General features: G+C 43.9%; 1 protein-coding gene across 8 annotated transcripts in view; it reads left to right on the plus strand.

The window, feature by feature from the left end:
• SMC6 (structural maintenance of chromosomes 6) overlaps positions 1–21940 on the plus strand; it is a 91166-nt gene extending 69226 nt beyond the window's left edge. For 4 of the 8 annotated variants that reach the window (XM_073335956.1, XM_073335957.1, XM_073335954.1 and 1 more), the window contains 4 exons: positions 7581–7686; positions 9310–9462; positions 11131–11228; positions 15043–21939. In XM_073335956.1, the coding sequence (XP_073192057.1) occupies positions 7581–7686; positions 9310–9462; positions 11131–11228; positions 15043–15151 (466 nt within the window). In that variant the 3' untranslated portion in view covers positions 15152–21939. Of the gene's footprint in view, positions 1–7580; positions 7687–9309; positions 9463–11130; positions 11229–14504; positions 15015–15042 lie in introns of those variants that run through there. The other 4 variants (XM_073335955.1, XM_073335959.1, XM_073335960.1 and 1 more) reach the window with 4 other exon arrangements.
• Positions 21941–23786: the final 1846 nt, after the last annotated feature.

Below are 23786 nucleotides of genomic sequence, written 5' to 3' on the forward strand. Positions count from 1 at the left end.
TCTGCAATCACGTCCGCCAACTCCTTTAGCACTCTCGGATGCAGCGCATCCAGCCCCATGGACTTGTGCTCGTCCAGCTTTTCTAAATAGTCCGAAACCACTTCTTTCTCCACAGAGGGCTGGTCACCTCCTCCCCATGCTGTGCTGCCCAGTGCAGTAGTCTGGGAGCTGACCTTGTTCGTGAAGACAGAGGCAAAAAAAGCATTGAGTACATTAGCTTTTTCCAAATCCTCTGTCACTAGGTTGCCTCCCTCATTCAGTAAGGGGCTCACATTTTCCTTGCCTTTCTTCTTGTTGTTAACATACCTGAAGAAACCCTTCTTGTTATTCTTAACACGTCTTGCTAGCTGCACCTCCAGGTGTGATTTGGCCTTCCTGATTCCTCTCCTGCATGCCTGAGCAACATTTTTATACTTCTCCCTGATCATTTGTCCAATCTTCCACTTCTTGTAAGCTTCTTTTTTGTGTTTAATATCAGCAAGGATTTCACTGTTAAGCCAAGCTGGTCGCCTGCCATATTTACTATTCTTTCTACACATCGGGATGGTTTGTCCCTGTAATCTCAATAAAGGTTCTTTAAAATACAGCCAGCTCTCCTGGACTCCTTTTCCTCTTATGTTGTTCTCCCAGGGGATCCTGCCCATCAGTTTCCTGAGGTTGTCAAAGTCTGCTTTTCTGAAGTCCAGGGTCTGTATTCTGCTGCTTTCCTTTCTTCCCTGTGTCAGGATCCTTAACTTGACCATCTCATGGTCCCTGCCTCCCAGGTTCCCATCCACTTTTGCTTCCCCTACTAATTCTTCCTGGTTTGTGAGCAGCAGGTCAAGAAGAGCTCTGCCCCTGGTTGGTTCCTCCAGCACTTGCACCAGGAAATTGTCCCGTACACTTTCCAAAAAGTTCCTGGATTGTCTGTGCACTGCTGTATTGCTCTCCCAGCAGATATCAGGGTGATTGAAGTCTCCCATGAGAACCAGGGCTTGCGATCTAGTAACTTCCATTAGTTGCTGAAAGAAAGCCTCGTCCACCTCATGCCCCTGGTCCGGTGGTTTATAGCAGACTCCCACCACGACATCACCCTTGTTGCTCACACTTCTAAACTTAATCCAGAGACACTCAGGTTTTTCTGCAGTTTCATACCGGAGCTCTGAGCAGTCCTACTGCTCTCTTACATACAGTGCAACTCTCCCACCTTTTCTGCCCTTCCTGTCCTCCCTGAACAGTTTTATATCCATTCATGACAGTACTCCAGTCATGTGAGTTATCCCACCAAGTCTCTTATTCCAACCACATCATAATTCCTTGACTGTGCCAGGACTTCCAGTTCTCCCTGCTTGTTTCCCAGGCTTCTTGCATTTGTGTATAGGCACTTGACATAACTCGCTGATCATCTCTTTCTCAGTATGAGGCAGGAGCTCTCCTGTCTCACGCTCTCCTGCTCGTGCTTCCTCCCGGTATCCCACGTCCCCACTTACCTCAGGGCTTTGGTCTCCTTCCCCCTTTAAACCTAGTTTAAAGCCCTCCTCGATAGGTTAGCCAGCTTGCTTGCAAAGATGCTCTTCCCAGTCTTCGTTAGGTGGAGCCCATCTCTGCCTAGCACGCCTCCTTCTTGGAACACCATCCCATGGTCAAAGAATCCAAAGCCTTCTCTCCGACACCACCTGCGTAGCCATTCGTTGACTTCCACAATTCAACGGTCTCTACCCAGGCCTTTTCCTTCCACGGGGAGGATGGACGAGAACACCACTTGTGCCTCAAACTCGTTTATCCTTCTTCCCAGAGCCACGTAGTCTGCAGTGATCTGCTCAAGGTCATTCTTGGCAGTATTATTGGTGGCCACATGGAGAAGCAGGAAGGGGGTAGCGATCCGAGGGCTTGATGAGTCTTGGCAGTCTCTCCATCACATTGTCAATCCTAACTCCTGGCAAGCAGCAGACTTCTCGGTTTTCCCGGTTGGGACGGCAGATAGATGACTCAGTCCCCGACCACCACCACCCACCTCTTTCTCTTGGGAGCGGTGGTCGTGGAACCCCCATCCCTAGGACAGTGCATCTCATGCCTTCCAATTGGCGGAGTCTCCTTCTGTTCCCTTCCCTCAGATGTATCATCTAGTCCATTCTCCGCATTAGTACCTGTGGAGAGAACATGAAAATGGTTGCTTATCTGTATCTGCATTGCTGGTACATGGATGCTCCCCTTTCTTCTTCTGGAGGTCACATGCTGCCAAATTTCTTCACCGTCCTCCTGTGCCCGCTGCACAGCCTGCTCTGAATCTTCAGTATGTTGTGTCCGTAGAAGCATGTCCTGATGTCTGCCAGGAAATCTTCAGTTTCTCTTATGCAATGCAGGGTTGATATTTGTTTCTCCAGACCTTGAACCTTCTCTTCCAATATGGAGAAGTGGAGCAAGTGCATATCGCATTGTCTAATGCCTAGCGAGCCAAGACAGAAGTCGTCAGACTTCTGACTTATCTTGGCCAAAAGCCTGACCAGACCTCTTCGGGAGCCTTGGTACTGATTAGTTAGAAAGTGCTTGTGGTACTCACTGAATGTGTGGACTTTCTCTCTTTTGGTACTGTCCCTTCAGCACCAATCTCTGTACTGGGTGTCTCAGGACCCAGTACCTACCATCTCTGTATTTGTAACCTTGGAACTATGTTCCTTGGTAGCGGCTGTCTCAGTACAAAAATCATATAAACTTAACTGTGGGCCCAATAGAGAGAGAGGTTCAGAGTAGTGAGATCTAAGTCACTAATTACTGAATTATTGGTACTCCCTTAATTTGATATATCTCTGATATCCCCATAGAAGACTCTGAATAAAATGACTCCTCTCTTGGAGGAATTTACTCCTTTTCCTCATCCTCATCTGAACACAGCAGAGAGCCATCGCCCAACCTGCCTTCCCCTCCTTGGGTGAGTAGCACAATGGGAGTCAGAAATGAACTCCAGTGAGGATTCTGTCAGAGGTTGCACCAAAGATATCCCTAATTAATCTTCCACTCCACAGTCTGGATCTTCCACCAGACAGTAGGTTTGATGCAACTGAGAGCCTGACAGAATTGTATGAGAACCTTTCTCTTTCTGCCCTCCTTTTGGCACCCGCCTCTTATTTTCAGGAAGTCTGGACTTGGATCACCTGAGAGCAGTGGGTCCTGGAAACTATAAAGAAGGGGTATTCTATCCAATTCCATCCTTTTTCTTTTTTTTTCTTTTTCTTTCTCTCTTTCTCTGACCCTTCTTGTGAGATACTACTAAAACAAGAAGATTCATTTCTACAACTTGGAGCAGTGGAGGAGGTGCCCTTAGAGTTCAGGGACAAGGGATTTTATTCCCATTGTTTTCTCATCCCCCAAAGAAGGTAGAGGTTTGGTTACCCACCCTGGACCTTTCCTATATCAATACATTGATCTGCTGTTTCAAGTTCAGAATGACAACTCTGACCTTCGTAATTCCTTTGTTAAAGCCTCAGGACTGGTTCATGGCTCTCAACCTGTAAGATGCATATTTCTACATGTCCATTTATCCAACTCACAGGCAATAACTCCGATTCCTGGTGGGAACTTCTCACTATCAATAAGGCATCCTGCTCTTTGGACTTTCCACAGTACCACAGATATTCACAAAGTATTTGTTATATATGGCAACTCATCTAAGGTGGCAAAGACATCAGGTCTACCCATAACTCAATGAGCTGATTTGGGGAGATCACCGTAACAGATGATCAACTCAGTACAATTACCTCTGGAGCCCTGCAACTTCCCAGCCTTCAGAACATCTTGGCAGATCAACTCGGCAGACGGCTCTCAGATAATCGCAAGAGGTCGGTTAAAATACGCAGTCTTGCAGAACATCTTTTGCAGGTGCGGAGTTCCCAGTTAAAGATCTGTTTGCCACAAGCCAAAACAAGTGTCAAACTTTTTTTCCCACAAAGCGTTCCAGCCCAGGTTCCCTGATGGATGCATTTCTCATCCCAGAAATCATGAATGCCATTCCACTGATCCTCATGATCCAGAGGGTTCGAAGAAAAATGAAGCAAGGTTCAGGGATGGTGGTGATGATAGCCTCAGCATGGGCCCAGACTGTTCTGGTATTCAGATCCGAGGAATGTTTCAGGAACCACCAATTACTTTACCTGCTGAGCCTGACAGAAAAATGGTCAAATCCTGCACCTGAACCCAGCATTGCTTCATCTGGTAGCCTGAATGCTGGCTGGATGGTGCCCACTGAAAGAAGACTTTTGGCTGATGTTCAGTACGTTCTGCTCCTAAGTAAGAGAGCCTCAACCAGACTGATTTATAAAGCAAAGTGGAAGAAGGTTTCTATTTGAGCTTTTCAGCAACAGTGGTCTCCCTTGACAATACCCATTTCAGTAGTGTTGGACTATCTAATAGCTCTGAAACTGGTGTGAGGCTCTGTCCCTGAGGTCTGATTGGCCTGCTGGCACTACGTAAGATACAGCAGCAGGAACTGGAAGCTGTCAAACAATGGGGCTCCATCCTGTTCTGGACTGTGTGCCTTGTACTTCCTGCTGCCCACTACTTATTCCTGTTCCTGCTTCTCTGGCTTGATTTCCTGGCATCTAAGATGTGGTTTCTGACCTCCAGGTTGTCTCCTGCCTCTGACCCACCGGTATCCCAACCCGACTCTGGTTCCAGACTTTTGGTTCTGATTTCTAGTTTGTTTCCTACTTCTGACCCAGCCAACTCTTGACTCCTGTCTCATGACTTTGGACTTTGGTTCGAACTGCTAGATCTGGCTGCCCATGACCTGTCTGTGAAACTGTGGTAAAATTTCCCTAAACATTTTATTTTTAGTCTGGGAGCCCCCTCCCTCTTGGGACCTCAGTGTAGTATTTATGGCATTGTTGGGTCCTTCCTTTGCCACCTCTCAATGAAGCCTTCTGTGCTTCCTTAGCTCCAAGGGTAGGTGATATTCAGGCCCTCATGGCAGTTTCCACTGTGTTTGATAAGGAAAGTTTGATACTCTCAGCCCTCCTCATACCCAAAGTTGTTTCAGAAATCCCCATCAACCAATTCATATCTATCTGTTTTCTTCCTCAAGACTCCTTCGACCTTGGGAGAAACTAAACTTCATATACTTCTTATCTGTTGTCTTTTTACACTGCCAGGACAAAACCATTCAAGAATGCACTAGACTGATTATGGCCTTTCCAAAGAGGGCTAAGGGGTCAGGAACTATCCTCTCCAAGATAATTCAAGTGGATCTCCGTTTGCATAAGGACATGTTATGAGTTACCCAGGTTAGATCCACCTTAGCCACATTAGAGCTCATTCCAGCAGCTTCTTCTGCCTGTGAAGAATGTCCCTATTCTGGAAATAATATAGACTAGCTCTGTAAAGCTCAGTCTTCACGTTCACAGGAACCTATTCTTTGGTAAAGGCTTCCAAATCGGATGCCCAGTTTGGTAGGGCTTCCCTGCACTCATTGTTTAAGTAGGTTTCAACTACCCACCTCCAAGCAAATAGATAACTTATTCTTAGTCAAAGAGAGTGGAATCCATGTGGAAAATCACTTACACTTTCTACTGTACACTTCCTGTGTTTCTTAAAGATGTGTTGTCCGGATGGATTCCACAATGTGCCCTCCTTCCCTGCTTCTGTGAAGTCCTACTTCTCTGGAATTCTGTATTGTGAGGGAACTGAGGGTCAGATGGGTCTGCTCTGTCCTTTATTCCCTGAGGTGAGAGCATTTAGTATGGAGGTGCAGCCCCAGCAGACACTGCTGGCCGAAAGAATATGATCTTCTGCACATGGGGTTCATGCACACCAAGAGTGGAATTCATGTGAACAACACATCTCAAAGAACCATACTTACTGTAAGGTAAATAACTGTTCTTTCTTGAAGGACTTGTGAAGTGGAGCTTTTGTAGAGTGGGGAGATAATATATTTTAACAAAAAAGCTGTAGATCCTTCCCTGTTCTACTTCTCCAGTGGCTTTTGGGTATTGGCTGTAGAGTAACAAGTTAATTGCAGTATATAACTAAAATTTAAATTATTGCTTTTAAAAAACTAGCTTAAGATGCTGTGCAGTAAATACTTACTTGGTGTTGATCTCCAGAAGTGGATTTAACTTTTCTAATATATGTTATGGTGGAGCCATTGAGACATCACAGCTAAGGCTGCATTGTGTTGTGCTCTTAAAATGGGAGTTCAACCTCAAAGACAGTGCATCTGTCCCAAATTTTAGTGTATAATTTCTGATTAAAGCTTGCATTTTCTGAGGATTTTCAAGAAAATGAGTTAATTTTGTCCCCCAAATAAGTTCACATTCTCAATCTCATTTTTTGGCTTCAAAATGTCAAATTATAGAAAGTCAAAAAAATGTACATAGTGCTGGTTTGTTGGGTTCTCTGGAGTTGTTAAAATATTTTGTAAACACCCCCGCCCCCATGAGTGGTCTTTTGCGCAAGTTAGCCAGGGGGAGTTCAAGATTTATAATTATCATGTAGCTGCTGGTTTCTCAAAGAAAGGCCCTCTTATGACACCCTTACAGCTGAACAGCTTTCACGATGACCAGGATCCTCTGTGCAATAGCTGCTGGTTTATTGAAAACTAGGAGCTCCATAAAACTGCAGCAGCCTCTTTGATAAAGCAGTTAATACTGCGTCAAGGATCTCGTTTTTTGTGAAATCATGCAGCCAGCACAGGAGCTCCTGGACTTCATGAAAGCAACCACTATCAATCTCAAAGATCCTGTTCTTTGTCAAACTGTTCAGCTGTCTTAAGAGTTCCTCTCCTGAACCAACAGAAAATAGGATCTATGACAAAGCAACAGGAACTTTGACAAATACTAGGCTCTTTATGAAAGTGCCTTTCTGGGTCAGGAGCAGGTATTGTTGTTCATAAATGTAGCCATTGCTGCATTGGAGAGCCTTTCTTAATCTAAAATGTTAAAGTGGGAAATTAATAGACAAAAGCACTATGGTGTGTGTGAGTTAAAGTTGTAGATTTTACATCCAATGCAAAACCACTAAAGCAAGGAATGAAAAGTTAAGGCCTCTAGCAGTTCATACTTTCTACTCCTCTATCCACACTTCACAACTAAAATAACCACTGTACCACACAAAGCATCTCAACTTCAACTTTGCCCCAATAGAAATGCCAACATTCCAGCAAACCCTTCTCCAAACATTGAGTGAATGTGTTTTTTCCCCCAGAACTGTGAAGAATGGAAAGTAGTGGGAGTAAGTCTGGGAAGTTGGTGCTAGATGGCTCCCATCCATACTAAAGTAAAACTAAGTTGTTGAGTGTTTTAGTAATGGGGTGTATGTGTGTCTGGGTAGAGGAGTAGAAGGGGTATGTGCTTTTAGATATTTTGATTTATTTCCTTGTTTTTATGGTTCTATTAGGTATGTTATAGCTGCAACCTTAACACATAGAACAAAGGTATTGTTGTGTGTTATGTATTCTATTATTAAAATGAAGCAGTAATTAAATGTTGATTAAGATTCCACTCTTTCATTTTTGATGTGGGATCTTCGACTCTAAATCTGTTCACCTTTTTATGTATATTATTTTTAAAGATCACTGATCTGATGTTTATTTGCACAATTTATCCAAAAAGGTGCCTTACTTTACGATGCAAGTTCTATTTTGACTTCTTATTATGTCAGCGATCTTACTCTGGAAAAATGAGTTTTGACCACAAGAATGAAACACTTTCAATAACAGTAAGTCACTGTATTTTCTTTATTAATACCTTACCAAAAGTTATGTTTGATGTTAAACGTCGGTGGAATTTTAACCCTTAAAAAAAATCTGTTCCGGTACCTTTTTGTATTCAGTTACTTGGCATTTACTAATGCAGATTTTTTGCATGAAAATAAAATATCTGGTTTCTGTCAACTTTACTATTTTCTGTTCTCCATCTGACATTACAGTTAATGTGAATTGATTATCCTGTCAGAAGACGGAGATGCAGAAAAAAACAAGATGAGCTGTTACAGGAATAGATAACTAAATGTAAATTTAAAATGTGAAGATGTAGTAAATGTATAATTGGTCAGCATTGTTTCAGACTTGCATTCTAACTTTTCAAATAATGATTAGAAAATGAAAACAAGAGAAGTCATGGTGTCCAGTAAATTCCACCTGATATTTACAATTAGTAAATCATTTGATGTCCTCCCACCTTAGTGTGGTTAGTTTCTCTAACTAGACTTGCACAGTTTTTCAGACCCTTGAACAGTTGAAGTCCAATTATAATTTTTTTTTAAAAAATCATACAAATTACTTGTGATCAAAATGTTTTTCTCTAGATGGGAGAAATATGAGATAAGGTACAAAACTTGCATAGCATTTTAAATTCTTGCAACATACAAACACTATCTTTAAACAAAACAAACAAACAAGGCAATTCATTATTTCTGCGGCTCAGATGCATCAAGTCCCTCTTTTGGGTCCATCTTGGCTTGATTTCTGTCCTGTTGACATATTGTGGAGAGTGATTCAACACCTAAATGAGTCCTGAAAGGTAAAAAAGGAAGAAACAAATTATACAATACACTTTGTTTAAAATTTTTACCAGAAAACAGATTTTATGTTTACCAGTATATTTTGTTACAATATCTTTAATTAAAACAACTTTTTTATTTTTTTTCAAGCACTTCAGAATACCAGTAAAAAAAATATAGATAGATACCACAAGGTGTCACTGTAATCCAAGGAACACAGAACTGTTTACATGTGTCATGTATTCATACAGAGGGGCTATTCCTTGTTAAAACACCAGTAGTGATACAATTAGCTGCAGTTCTAAGATCATTGGGGTTTGACAGAAACATAACTACACTGGGTGATGAGGTTAACAGTTATAAAAATAGGTTTCAGAGTAACAGCCGTGTTAGTCTGTATTCGCAAAAAGAAAAGGAGGACTTGTGGCACCTTAGAGACTAACCAATTTATTTGAGCATAAGCTTTTGTGAGCTTGAGCTGTAGCTCATGAAAGCTTATGCTCAAATAAATTAGTTATAAAAATGGAGAATTAAACAAGTCACAGGCTGAGTTATTGGTTTAAATTAAATCTGTTCCATTTTTATTTGGGCAGAGCAGTGGGACAGTTGACTTGCAACTACCCCTTACAAAATTGTGTGTGATTGAACTATTTTAGTTTCATTGAGACACATTTACACTGAAGTATACAAACTTACTGTGTCGCTACATTTTATAGATAGATTTTCATGTTGTTTAATATTTGTAAACTTAAATCTTGTATGAAAAAAATTACGCTATTCTTCTTATGCAAGTATCAATCATGATCTACTAATTAAATGAATGTCTTAACTTAATTTAAGGTCCAGCCTGGAGATATAAACAAGGCTGCTCTAAATGACATGAGATCTCTATCAGGAGGTGAACGTTCTTTTTCAACAGTTTGTTTCATTCTTTCTCTATGGTCCATTGCTGAATCTCCTTTCAGATGCTTGGATGAATTTGATGTCTTCATGGTAAGTATAAATTTCAGCTACATCTTCCAGTTTTGCTGGATAAACTACCAAAGTAATTAAGTGGAGATCATTGGAAAGTTGAAAGACTGTGGTAGTTAATTTTGGTTGTGAACCTACTAACATTTTCCCTCGATAATGCTAATTAGAGAATACATTAACTTTACTCTCTCGTTTTCCAAGTTGGTAACCAGAAATAAGGCGCTTGTCTGTGTAAATAAGTCTGACTACTTTAAAATATAAGTCGAGTTCATGAGATAACTCAGAAATATAACTTCCACATAACTTGCTTTTCTGGATCTTAATATTTTCCCCAGTCCATAACTGTCCACATAACATCGCTGAGTTTCCTCAGAGGTCTGCTAAGAAAACTCTGGTCCTAGCTCATGCCCTCACTTCATCAGTGTACAGTTTTGCCTTCACTGGTAGAACAAGTGTAGCAGTTTAGCTCAGTGTTGTTTCTTGGAAACGTGAGGTAGGTTTACGTCCCTCTCCACGCTTATACACCAGAGTTCTTCCGAAGCTATTGAAACACCGATGAGTTAATATCAAAATAGCAATACACACTCCTATCTTCTTTCTTGATTTATAAAGAATGTATATAGGAAAACCCTGTACAGCATCTGCCTACCAAAGGATGTCTCTGTGGAGATCAGGCAGACTGCTTTGTAGTGTGTGTTCAATTTGTCAGTGGCGAGCCAAGTGGTTGCCATTCATCTTTCCTCTGTTATAGCTGATTACCTCTCTGACCAGAACGTGATCATGGATTATGTTGAGGATGGGCATTTATGGCTTCAAGACCTTGCATGATAGATGCATTGTATACGTTGGTTTTACAAAATATCATGAATCTGGACAGGCAGGATACAGACACTCTGCAGTGTATGTACCTCAAACAAAAATGCCAACTTCCTACCCGATTTGGGGGTTTTGTGATGTAATTCAGTTGTTCTTTGAACATTGTCCTAAAAACAAACAAATCTAGAAAATTCCAGTGAGAAACTTTGTTGAGAGAACTTTTAAGGTTGCACGGTGAAGTGATCAGGACAGCATAGGTAACAACACCACTGCGCATGTGCATTACAATACAGTCTTTAATTTCATGGTCATATTCTGGTTTTCAAATACGATATACATGCATGTTTTTCTACATCTTTGTATGGTCCATTTGTGTAATTGACAGCAAAGGGGAGGCAGGTCATTGTAGGAGTCTGTGCTTTGTACATTGTGCATGTTGTATATAAGTGACTACCAAGCACTCTTAAGCATATGCTGAGTGGTGTATGGTAGCATAAGGGGCTGTACGTATCCAAAGTAGTAGAAAAGGGTATGATGTATTAAGATATCGTATGTTGAGTATGTAATTGAAGGCTGTATCATAATACACATATGCAAAGGGATAGTGGTAATGACAGGCACACAGCCTCTATTCACTTCTTGAATTTCAGTGCTTGACTGTAACCTTCATGTTCTCTTGATGTAGATTTTTTTTTTGATGGAATTTCAGTGTACATGTTTTACTTAGTTAATTAAATAATTGTGTTAGCAAAATATCTCCAAACTTAATTAAGTTTTTGCAGATGTTTATATTAATAGCTTGTCTGTACAGAAATGCAAGACAATAAAATATATATTCTAAATATCAGTAACTGATCAATCCTCTGTTCTTAGGACATGGTTAATAGAAGAATTGCAATGGACATGATGCTCAAGATGGCAGATTCTCAACGTCATCGACAATTCATTTTGCTCACCCCACAGAGCATGAGGTAATCATTTTTCCTTAAACTTCCTCGCTCAAAAAGTGCACTAGAAATGTTAAATAGATACGTAAGAAAGAAGGCAATAGACTTTTTTCACAGTATATATGCCTAGGATATCAGCATCAAAAGCATTCTTAAATGGCCACCATGATGAATTGGGGATTTTTAGTATTTGTTCGCTTCCCTACTCCATTCTCCTTCAACGATTTCAAGTTTCAAGATACTGTGGTCACTCTTATTTAAGGTACATCTTCACTGTGAGAGATGGTGTGGTTCCCAGGTCACATAGACATACACGAACTCTCATCGGAGCCAGTACGCTAAAAATAGCAGTGTAGCTGTGGTAGCATGGGTAGCAGCAGCAGCGGCACTGTGCTCGCTGCCCCGAGGGCAAACCCTGCGGGTACATAGCTGGAGCTGCCCGTCTGGGCTGGTGCTGCCTGTGCTACTACAGCTACGCTACGACTTTAGCATGCAGGCTCGGCGGAGATCTAGCACTAGTATGTCTACACAAGCTGGGAATCAGGCCCCACGCTTATAGTGTAGATGTCGCCTTAGTGTCTTCACTACATTAGCTCTCTGAACCACTTCCCGTGTTACTTAAAATTAATTCAAAGTCATCTCTCCTCTGTATGCTCCAGAAGAAACTATTCCAAGAAGTAATTTGCTTAAGATATCAGACTTTCTCCAAGCTGTTTTACTGTTACAGTAGTAAACCATTTTATCTGGAGTAATTGTTCTCTATTGTTCTCTCTCATTATTTTAGTAGATTTTGTTGCTTTTCTCATCTCCTGCAACATTCTGACTTGTTCACTCATTCAGAAGCTGTTAATTCACCCCTACTATTGTTAATATTGTGGACCGGATTTTGTAGCTACACATATTCTGTCCTTAGAAATTTTCATTTGATAGCCAGTGCAACTGTAGTATTCCTCCACCTTGGTGACCAGGTTTCTTCCCTATATTTACTCCCTGGGGAAATTCTGCGCCAATGCGCAATGCAGAATTTTGCAGAAATTAACATTGTGCGTGCACAAGTTCCTTTCTTCCACAGAAATGGGCTGCGGTGCTGCTTGCTGCCACTAGGGGCTGCTGGACCTGGCAGAGCCCAGCTCCCAGAAGACACTGCTGGGGGGAGGGAGCTAGAGAGTTCCTGGCAGCTGCAATTCCCAGCATGCCCTGAGGGAAGGACAGGGCATCATACAGGAAACTGTGCAAGCCTGGCACTGAGCATCAGGCTGTTTCTCCCTCTGAATCCCTAGGCTCTGCGGGAGGGAGAGGGGTATCTGGGCAGGGGGGTCCCCAGGGCTGGGTTCTCACGGGGAGGGAGGGTGTGTGGGCAATGGGGGGCTCTGCAGCTCGGCTCTGGGGCGGAGGGTGTGTGGGTGTTGTGGGGGGTGGGCTCTGTGGCTGGGCTTTGAGGGGGGGAAGGCGGTGTGGATATCAGGGGCAGGTCTGCAGCTGGCTCTGGGAGGGTAACGGGGTGTGGGTATCTGGGCCCTGGGGAGGCTCAGGCGTGGAGGGGGAAAGGTTGTTTGGATGTATTGGTTAGGGAGGCCCCCGTGGCTGGGTTCTGCCGGAGAAGGGTTGTGGATGTCTGGCCCCCCAGCTGAACTCTGGAGGGGTGGGGAAGGGACTAGAGAAACAGGAACTGGGTTGTCATAGGGGTTTCATTAACTCACTACTACTGGGGGAAATTTTGTGTGTCTGTATTGTTACAGACATACTTGATGACAGGTATTTTGGAATAAATTACCAAAATAATTGAAACTGGTGTAATTATGTAGAGTTATTTTGACAAATAAAATATGCAGAATTTTAAAATATTATGTGCAGAATTTTAAAATATTTTGGTGCAGCATTCCCCCAGGAGTACTATATAGTTTGATGGCCAGGAATTACTTATTATTTTTGTGCCATGGTGTCTCAGAAATGCTGTTATGTCTAAGTGAGTCGACAGGTTTGCTTTTCAGTGATCTGTTTTCATGCATCCTTATGTAAAATAGTTTAGGAAAGAATGGCTGTTGTATCTCCACCTCTGAGAGTCTGTAGGTTTGAGCTTGATGATCATTAAACATCTAGAAGTTCCTTTTGAGCTTTCTATTAGAGCACCCTCCTGGCTTCAATCAGATCAGTCAGGAGGATAGATTGATTACAAGCCCCTCCTCATTTGATGTTTACTAGCCACACTGGTGCCAATAAAGATGTCTCTCCTTATGCTCATGAACCATGAGGATCTGGTTTTGTGCCTGGCCCTTTTGCAAGGACCCAAGAGACAGGTGTGGAATACTGCTTGCACCATCTCCCCTTAATCTATGCAGCTATGTGAGGTGAAGCACAATCTGTCCCTGAAGATGAGGATAGCATACTTAAGTTACTGAAAACTAATGATTAAATATATACTGGACATGGTTATTAAAAAAAAAAAATTCCTTCTTTGGGAAATGGAGAGTAGGATATATATGAAATACAATTGATGCTAGTCTTAGTGTCTGTCGCTCTGAATAATGTGAGCAGAAATAAATGTTACATAACTTTAAAAAAAACAGGGAATGTTTTTATCACAAGAATGTGCCTGAGGTGGAACACAGAGCAAGTTTGCTATAGATGTATCATAGCTATTCTATCAAGCATTTGGGTTGGTTTTTTTTTTAAAGGCATTTAGGATTTAAGAGCACAATTAAAGTCCCCACAAACCCCGCTCAAGATAAGTTAGTGTAAGTCAACATGGTAATGTTATAACCCAGGAAAAGGAAATACGGTACTGTATATCTAAGGAGATCACAAACTTAATCTAATCAAACTAGGTAGCTATAAGAAAAATGTTGACATAACAGGGAAGGTTTGTGGTTGTTTTATGGGTTTTTTCCATAAATATAGGGGACTCTTTTTCCATGGATAATCAATATTTAGAATAAGTAAAATCACATAATAAAAAATCAAAGTTAGTATTAATAAAGGCATTAATGCTAATAACTTTTTTGAATATGAAATGTGAACCATCAAGAAGTCACCAGAAGATATGGATGGAATTAAAGCCTTTATGTTGAAATTTAGTTTTTTATAAATGTCTTATTAATTTAGGAGCAGAATAGAATTATATTCTATCATAATATTTTTAAAAAGCTAATACCTTTCTGAATAATTTATGAAGCTATATTTAGTTAGGAATGTTGGACTTCACCATTTGATCGTATTCTAGCTATATGGTTTCATACATTTAAGTGAAGTATTATGAAGTCAAATTTTACATTTTGTTAAAGTATATGCATTTAATTGCAGTATTAATATGGAGGAACACTAATATAATGGAAACAAAAGTGCAAAGAAAGTACAGTTAAGCTATTTTGTTGCCACAATTTAAAGCCTGGATCCTGCATACACATATGTGCATAACTACACTTGGGTTGAGTGTGTGTTTGTCGCATCAGGATCTAAGGTAAATGTAAACTTTAAGGGGTGTTTGAGCACTAATTTTATTTCTCTTGGAGTTGGTGCTTTCAGTTTAAAACTCAATTTGTATAATTTATACAGTCTAGATTTTAAAATTTTGGGGTTGGAATAAAAGTGGTATTGTTGCATAAAATATATAGAGTTCACAGCTCGTAAAGGCTAGGGGTTAACATCCTGGACATATTGAAGTCAGTGGAAACTTCGCTATTCACTTCAGTAGCGCCAGAATTTCACTCCATTTTACTGTTTCATATGATCAAAGAAAAATTGCTGTCATGTAAGGCAAACAGGTAATGGAGAGTCAAATTGGCAGAAACATTAACGCATTCGCAAGGGTCATAATTTAAATTGTGTGTTTTGTTTCTAGTTCCCTACCTACAAGTGGCCTTATTCGGATCCTCCGAATGCAAGATCCTGAAAGAGGACAAACAACGCTGAATTTTCAACGTAGACATCAAGAAGAGGAAGAAGACTAAAATTAATAAATACTTTGACACATTAATATGCTATCCCTAATGTTCAGGTTTTTATAGTATAAATGTATATAATTTATATGTCTGTAAGATTACTAAGGGCTTGTTTACACACATGGTGCAGCAGTGTGCACTATGGGGGTAGGATTTCTAAAGCATACCAGCGTGTTGCACACTAATTGGTCTGTGTATACCCTGCTGGTACACATTAAAATTTCCCTAACGTAATTCACTCCACAGCCTGTGTAGACAAACCCATACTTGCTTCTTATTGCAGGTTAAGAGAATTCAGTTGAAGGATATTTCTAGTACAGGAGACAACTCCTTTATATTTATAGAGAAATAGTTTGTGTAATGAAAATGTAAATGAAGTGTGTAATTTTAGTAAAACTAGAATTTAGTTTAAAAAAAAATCAGTTTGGTTCACTGGAAAAAATTAAATGAAAATGTTCATTTTGATTAACTTTTTTTTAAACTGCCAACTGCTAGAGATTAAACATAAAATATACTCTTTTGGTTTTTCTGAAAAATTGAAATATATTTTGTGTAATTATGCTGGAGAAAAATCATTTAAAAAACTTTAAAAACTGATATAAGTAGTAATGTTTTAAAAATAAAAAGTGTCCAAGTACACTTAAATTCTGCTAAGTTTATATTGTTCAGCACTGCTCAAGAAGGTTTTAAAATGTGACGTGAAATGTACTAAATTTTCAAGACTGGATTTTGCTGTTCAGTCTATCCAGGACAGGATCATTTTGCTATCAGGCAGTATCTGAGATTTGTTTTGAGTATATTAACTGTGTTTACATATTTAGCTGTGGAAATATCACCTGCAGTATTTTGCCTTGATATATTTAAGAACAGAACCACTTATAAATGAAAGTGTAACAAAACAATAGGTTCTTCTTTGAGTGCTTGTTCATGTCAGTTCCAGTCAGGTGTGCACGTACAAGTGCACAGCAGCCGGAATATTTTTCCCCAGCGGTATCCATCGAGTCAGTTTGGGCACCCCCTAGAATGGTGCCATCCTGGCGCTCAATATAGAGCCCTACCGACCGGCAACCCCCTCAGTTCCTTCTTACTGCCAGTGACAGTTAGCTGGAACTTCCCCTTGCTGTTGTCGTGACAAGCGCATTTGGCAGTCTGTATATAGTTCTCATTAGTTCTGTAGTTAGTGTTAAGTAGTTAGTAGGTACTTTACTTAGTTCTTAAGTTTCCTTTGGAGGGGTTTCCCCTCCAGTGCTATCCCAGTGCTAGGGATGCCGCGGTCTCCTAGGGATGCTGCGGTCTCCTGCCCAGAAGCAATCCTCACACTTCATGTTTGAAGTGTTTGGGGGAGAGCCATCAAAAGGATCGCTGCAGGAACTGCAGAGGGTTTTGCCCCAGGACACTGAAAGAGAGAGTTCAGCACCTGAAGATCCTACTAATGGAAGCGGCACTCCGGCCCTAGTCCAACCCTGAGTCGGCAGACTTGGTACCAAGTATCTCCTCCTCGGTATGCAGTGCCCCGTCACTGTCGGCATGGGGATCAGTGCAGAGTAAAGACAAGGATTCTTGTCACCATCATGGCTCCACTCGCAGATCACATGCTGCAGGCAGGCACTGGTCTCAATTGTTCTGCAGAAGAAAAGGAGGATGGAGAGGGCTCCATCAGATTCCCTGGTCGTGGGCATTACTAATCAACGCGAGCGCCAGGGCTACCAAGGCCCCTCCCCAAAGAATCAGGAGGTGAAACGACTCGACTTTTTTGGTAGAAAGGTCTACTCCACTGGCGCTTGCAGCTCCGTGTTTCTAATCAGCAGGCCATTGTCAGCAGGTACTGCTACAGTACATGTGGGGGAATGGCAAAGTTCACAGAGCTGCTGCTGCAAGACTCCTGTGCTGAATTCTCAGCCCTGGTGGAGAAGAGCAAGCTCATTTCCCGAGCTTCATTGCAGGCCACTCTGGATGGGGCTGATGTGGCCACTTGGGTTATGTCTACCAGGATTGCCAGAAAAGAGGACTCCTGGCTCCAGGTATCAGGTCTGCCATAGGAAGTCCAGCAGACCATTCAGGATCTCCCCTTTGAGGGTGTGACTCTATTTTCCAAAAAGATGGATAAAAGGCTACATAGCCTAAAAGACTTGAAAGCCACCTTCAAATCGCTGGGCCTCCACATCCATGCCACTCAGCGGAGGCATTTTAGGCTGCAACCTCCTCCACGGTTCTACCAACGGAGGACGGCTCATAGAGAAGAAACAGGAGCAGCATGAAGAGGCTGCAGCTGTCCTCAGGCCAGGGCTCTGGCCCATCCAAACCAGAAGCAGGCCTTTTGAAGGTGCGAACGAGGATGATGCAACAGAACTTGGACTGAATCCAACTCACCTTACCTTTTTTGTCCTGACCATCTCCTTTCTACCCTGTGTGGGCCTGAATCAATTGGACATCTGGGTGCTCTGTATGGTAGAGAGGGGATACTCCCTCCAGTTCTCTGCACTCCCGCCCTTCCACCCCCTTTCCCCATTCCTCTTCAGGGACCCTTTTCATGAGCAACTCATCATACAGGAGGTACACTCGCTTCTATCACTAGGAGCAGTGGAAGAGGTTCCTCAGGAGCTGAAGGCCAAGGGTTTCTATTCCTGGTATTTCCTAATACCATAAGCCAAAGGCAGGCTCAGGCCCATCCTAGACCTGTGTCATAACCATACAGCTAAGGGTCGCCTTGAATTCCTCCTTACCTGTAAGGGGTTAAGAAGCTCAAATAATCTGGTTGGCACCTGACCAAAAGGACCAATGGGGAAGAAGCTACTTTCAAATCTGGGGACGGGGGGAAGGCTTGCTTTGTGTTCTTTGTTTGTGTGTTCTCTGGGGAAGCATCAGGTCAGAAAACTCCTTCTAAAATCATCCTAAAATGAGTCTCAATATTGCAAAAAGAGTAATTAAATAAGGCAACTCGTGTTAAATTCTTTTGTTTTTAGCTTGTGAATTTTCCCTGTGCTAAGGGGGAGGTTCATCCCTGTTTTTTTGTTTTTTTTGGTAACTTTAAAGTTTTGCCTAGAGGGTAATCCTCTGTGTTTTGAATCTGATTACCCAGTAAAATTACCTTCCATCCTGATTTTACAGAGGTGCTTCTTTTACTTTTTTTCTTTATAATAAAGTTCTGTTTTTTAAGAATCTGGTTTACCTATTTGGTTGGTAGATTATTCTCACGCCTCCCCTAGGAAAGGGGGTGATTGGGCTTGGGGGGATATTTTAGAGAAACAGGAACTCCAAGTGGTCCTTTTCCTGAATCTTTGTCTAACTCACTTGGTGGTGGCAGCAGTGCCCATCCAAGGACAAGGAAGGATTTGTGCCTTGGAGAAGTCTTTAACCTAAGTTGGTAGCAATAAGCTTAGGGGGTCTTTCATGTACCCTAGAGTTCAGAGTGGGGAGGGAACCCTGACAACCTGCAAGAGCTCAACAAGTTCATGAGCAAACTGATGTTCTGCATAGTCTCTTTGGCCTCCATAATCCCTTCCTTGGATCCAGGGGACTGGTATGCTGCCCTCAACTTGAAGGACGCGTACTTTCATATAGCAATTACACCATCACACAGAAGGTACCTCAGGTTTGTGGTGAGCAACAAACACTACCAGTTCACAGTCCTCCCGTTTGGCCTGTCAGCTGCGCCTTGTGTGTCATGGCCACATTCCTACATGGACGCCAGGTACAGGCATTCCTGTACCTCGACGACTGGCTGATCAAGGGCCGCTCCAGGGCTCAAGTGGAGGCAAAAGTCAACTTCATAAGAATGATGTTCAGTGAACTGGGCCTTATCCTGAACGTGGGGAAATTGACTGTCCCCTGTTCAGCGGATAGGGTTCTTAGGGGTGGTGCTGGACTTGACACACACCAGGGCATATCTCCCGGAAGCGAGATTTGGGGTCCTGGGCAGCAACATTTGAACTCTCAGGCAGTTTCCCACCACCACAACAAGGAATTGTCTGGTGCTTCTAGGACACATGACCTCTTGTATCTACGTGGTGCAACACACCAGACTCAGACTCTGGCCTTTCCAATCATGGCTAGCTTCGGTATATTGGCTGGCTCAGGACAGTTTGGACAGAGTCGTGACTCTGCCTCACCCAGTCTTCTACTCCGTCAGTGGTTGCTCAACCCGTAGGTAGTGTGTGCAGCGGTCCCTTTCACCGGTCCGCAGCCATCCCTCTTGCTAGTGACGGATGTGTCAGTCTTGGGCTGGGGAGCCCATCAGGAGACCTCTGGAAACAAGGCCTCTGGTCTCACACATCAGTGTCAGAGAGCTGAGAGTGGTGCGTCTGGCATGCCAGACTTTCCAAGCCCATTTGATAGGGAGATGTGTATCAGTCATGACAGACAACACAATGGTGATGTTCTATATCAACAAACGGGGGTGCATGCTCCTCTCCCCTGTGCTAAGAAGCCTTCATGCTGTGGCACTTTTGTGTAGCTCATTCAATACACCTGCAAGCATCATACCACAGGAGTACAGAACAAACTGGCAAATCATCTCAACAGGTCTTTTCACGGCCACAAGTGGTCCCTATGCCCAGATGTCGTGAACTCCATCTTCCAGCGTTGGGACTTTCACCAAATAGATCTGTTCACCATACGACGCAACAGGAAGTGCCAATAGTTTTGTTCCTTCCTAAATCTCAGCCTGGGCTCCATTGCAGATGTGTTCTTCCTCCCATGGGGAGGCCGTCTTCTCTACGCATTCCCACCCATCTTTCTTATTCACAAGCTGCTCCTCAAGATACAGAGGGAAGAGGCTTCAGTGATATTGATAGCTCCAGCCTGGCCCCGCCAACACTGGTACACCTCTCTCCTGGAAATGTCCATGGAAGTTCCATTACCTTGCTGCTCTTCCTGGACTTAGTAACTCAGGATCACGGCCATCTCCAGCACCCAAACCGTGAGTTGTTGCACCTCACGGTGTGGAAGCTCCATGGCTGAACCCCACAGAGCTCTCCTGCTTTGACCCGGTTAGACAAGTCCTCCTTGGCAGTAGGAAACCCACCACCAAGGCTGCCTACCTTGCCAAGTGGAAGAGTCTCATTCTGGTCAGCACAGCATCACTCATCCCTTCTATACTACTACTCATCCCCTCTATACTATATAATGTTCCCCTCTATACTACTCATAGTAGACTACCTTCTCCATCTCAAGCAGCAGGGACTGTTCATGTTGTCAATAAGGGTTCAGTTGGCCACCATCTCTTCCTTCCATCAAGGCTCAGAGGACCAGTCAGTGTTTGCCAATCCTGCAGTGCCATTTCCTGAAAGGTCTTGACAGGCTATATCTGCATGTCCAACAACCAACCTGAGACCTCAGTCTGGTCCTTTCCAAATTGATGGGTCTGCCCTTTGAACCACTGGCGATGTGTTCCCTGCTCTGCCTGTCATACAAGGCGGCGTTTCTAGTAGCGATAACCTCAGCCAGTAGGGTGGCTGAGCTCAAGGTCCTAACATCAGAGCCCCCTTACACCATGTTCTGTAAGGACAAGCTTCAGCTCAGGCCACATCCAACTTTTCTCCCGAAGGTTGTCTCCCAGTTTCACATCGACCAGGATATCTTCCTCCCCATGTCTTATCCTAAGCTGCACTCAAGCGGCAGAGAGCAGAGGCTTCACTCATCGGATGTCCACAGAGCGCTAACTTTTTACATTGAAAGAACGAAACCATTCCACTGTTTGTGACTGTGGCAGACAGGATGAAGGGTCGTCCAGTCTCCTCCCAACAAATTTCCTCGTGGATCACATCCTGCATCTGTGAATACCATAACCTGGCAGAGGTGCCTGCCCCTCTGCTCACAGCACACTCCACTACAGTGCAAGTGTAAGCGGGGGAATAGTCCTGCTATTGTGGGGAACTATCCTGGCTTCTGCACTACCCCAGTGAAGTGGGCTAGGGAAAGGATCTGAGTCCTCGCTCCCACTCCCTTTACCCAGTGGCCTCTTTGCCCTTGAGGACTCCCCTTCCACTCTCCTGTCTGGCAGAGTCCTCGTAACCCCAACAAGGCTGGGCCCAGGATTCCTGGGGGGCTTGACGCCCAACCCTGCTGGGGTCACCTAGGACAGGGGCTAGGGTGTCCCCATTCCAGGATACTCTCTGCACTCGGCACTTAGAATCATAGAATATCAGGGTTGGAAGGGACCTCAGGAGATCATCTAGTCCAAACCCCTGCTCAAAGCAGGACCAATCCCAATTAAATCATCCCAGCCAGGGCTTTGTCAAGCCTGACCTTAAAAACTTCTAAGGAAGGAGATTCTATCACTTCCCTAGGTAACGCATTCCAGTGTTTCACCACCCACCTAGGGAAAAAGTTTTTCCTAATATCCAACCTAAACCTCCCCCACTGCAACTTGAGACCATTACTCCTTGTCCTGTCCTCTTCTACCACTGAGAGTAGTCTAGAAACATCCTCTCTGGAACCACCTCTCAGGTAGTTGAAAGCAGCTATCAAATCCCCCCTCATTCTTCTCTTCTGCAGACTAAACAATCCCAGTTCCCTCAGCCTCTCCTCATAAGTCATGTGTTCCAGACCCCTATCATTTTTGTTGCCCTTCGCTGGACTCTCTCCAATTTATCCACATCCTTCTTGTAGTGTGGGGCCCAAAACTGGACACAGTACTCCAGATGAGGCCTTACCAATGTCGAATAGAGGGGGACGATCACATCCCTCGATCTGCTCGCTATGCCCCTACTTATACATCCCAAAATGCCATTGGCCTTCTTGGCAACAAGGGCACACTGCTGACTCATATCCAGCTTCTCGTCCACTGTCACCCCTAGGTCCTTTTCCGCAGAACTGCTGCCTAGCCATTCGGTCCCTAGTCTGTAGCTGTGCATTGGGTTCTTCCGTCCTAAGTGCAGGACCCTGCACTTATCCTTATTGAACCTTATCAGATTTCTTTTGGCCCAATCCTCCAATTTGTCTAGGTCCCTCTGTATCCTATCCCTGCCCTCCAGCGTATCTACCACTCCTCCCAGTTTAGTATCATCCGCAAATTTGCTGAGAGTGCAATCCACACCATCCTCCAGATCATTTATGAAGATATTGAACAAAACCGGCCCCAGGACCGACCCCTGGGGCACTCCACTTGACACCGGCAGCCAACTAGACATGGAGCCATTGATCACTACCCGTTGAGCCCGACAATCTAGCCAACTTTCTACTCACCTTATAGTGCATTCATCCAGCCCATACTTCTTTAACTTGCTGACAAGAATACTGTGGGAGACCGGGTCAAAAGCTTTGCTAAAGTCAAGAAACAATACATCCACTGCTTTCCCTTCATCCACAGAACCAGTAATCTCATCATAGAAGGCGATTAGATTAGACAGGCATGACCTTCCGTTGGTGAATCCATGCTGACTGTTCCTGGTCACTTTCCTCTCATGTAAGTGCTTCAGGATTGATTCTTTGAGGACCTGCTCCATGATTTTTCCGGGGACTGAGGTGAGGCTGACTGGCCTGTAGTTCCCAGGATCCTCCTTCTTCCCTTTTTTAAAGATTGGCACTACATTAGCCTTTTTCCAGTCATCCCGGACTTCCCCCGTTCGCCACGAGTTTTCAAAGATAATGGCCAATGGCTCTGCAATCACAGCCGCCAATTCCTTTAGCACTCTCGGATGCAACTCGTCCGGCCCCATGGACTTGTGCACGTCCAGCTTTTCTAAATAGTCCCTAACCACCTCTTTCTCCACAGAGGGCTGGCCATCTATTCCCCATGTTGTGATTCCCAGAGCAGCAGTCTGGGAGCTGACCTTGTTCGTGAAGACAGAGGCAAAAAAAAGCCTCTGACCTACTGACCATTACATACATGTTAAAGCAAATGCAAGTTATTTAATCAACAATTAATTTTAAAAAGAATAAGGAAAAATGGGAAAGGTTCAAGGAAACACATCAACCCGCTCTGTGGCAGGAAACATCACAAACTGTGTCTCTGGAATGTCAGAGCAGTTCACAGTCTGTTCCTCGTAAGTCCCAGGCCTCCTTCTCAGGCCCTGGCTGTGCTGCAGGGATGCTGTGGGTTGGACACTTTCTCTGGTGGTGGCCACGCTCTCGGGCTCTAAGTGGTAGGACCCTTCTTCCCAGTGTTGCCTCTGCCCTGTCGGGGTTACGATCCAAGCCTGGCCTGCAGAGCCTCTTGGCTGAGGTATCTCCCTGTGCTGGGCCTGCTGCCCAGGGTCCCCCTCGCTCTTCCCAGCTGCTCACCGCACCCAGCTCCGGACTGCTCCAGCCCCAGCTCCACCACTCTGCCTCAGCGCTGCTGCTGCTCTGCCTCCAGCTCCCTGGGCTGCTTCTCTGTCCCCTCTGGCTTTGGTTGCTACAGCTCTGTTTCCAGGACAGGGTCTGCTCTGCAGGCTGCTTCTGTGACTCTACTCCCAGGACTGACCACCTTCGTGGGCTGCTTCTCTGGTCCCTCTGGCTCTGGTTGCTGCAGCTCTGCTCCCAGGACAGGTCTGCTCTCTCTGGGCTGCTTTTCTGGTCCCTCTGGATCTGGCACAGCTCTGCACCCCAGCTCAGCTTGGGCCCCTGCTTTCTCCTTAGCTTGGCCTCACTGTCGGACCCAGGCAATTCCAGCTCACACGGAGGACGGGACCTCCCTGGCCTCTTGACTCTCTGATTAGCCTGT

The sequence above is a fragment of the Lepidochelys kempii genome, chromosome 3 (assembly GCF_965140265.1).
Source record: "Lepidochelys kempii isolate rLepKem1 chromosome 3, rLepKem1.hap2, whole genome shotgun sequence".
Classification (NCBI taxonomy): Eukaryota; Metazoa; Chordata; order Testudines; family Cheloniidae; genus Lepidochelys; species Lepidochelys kempii.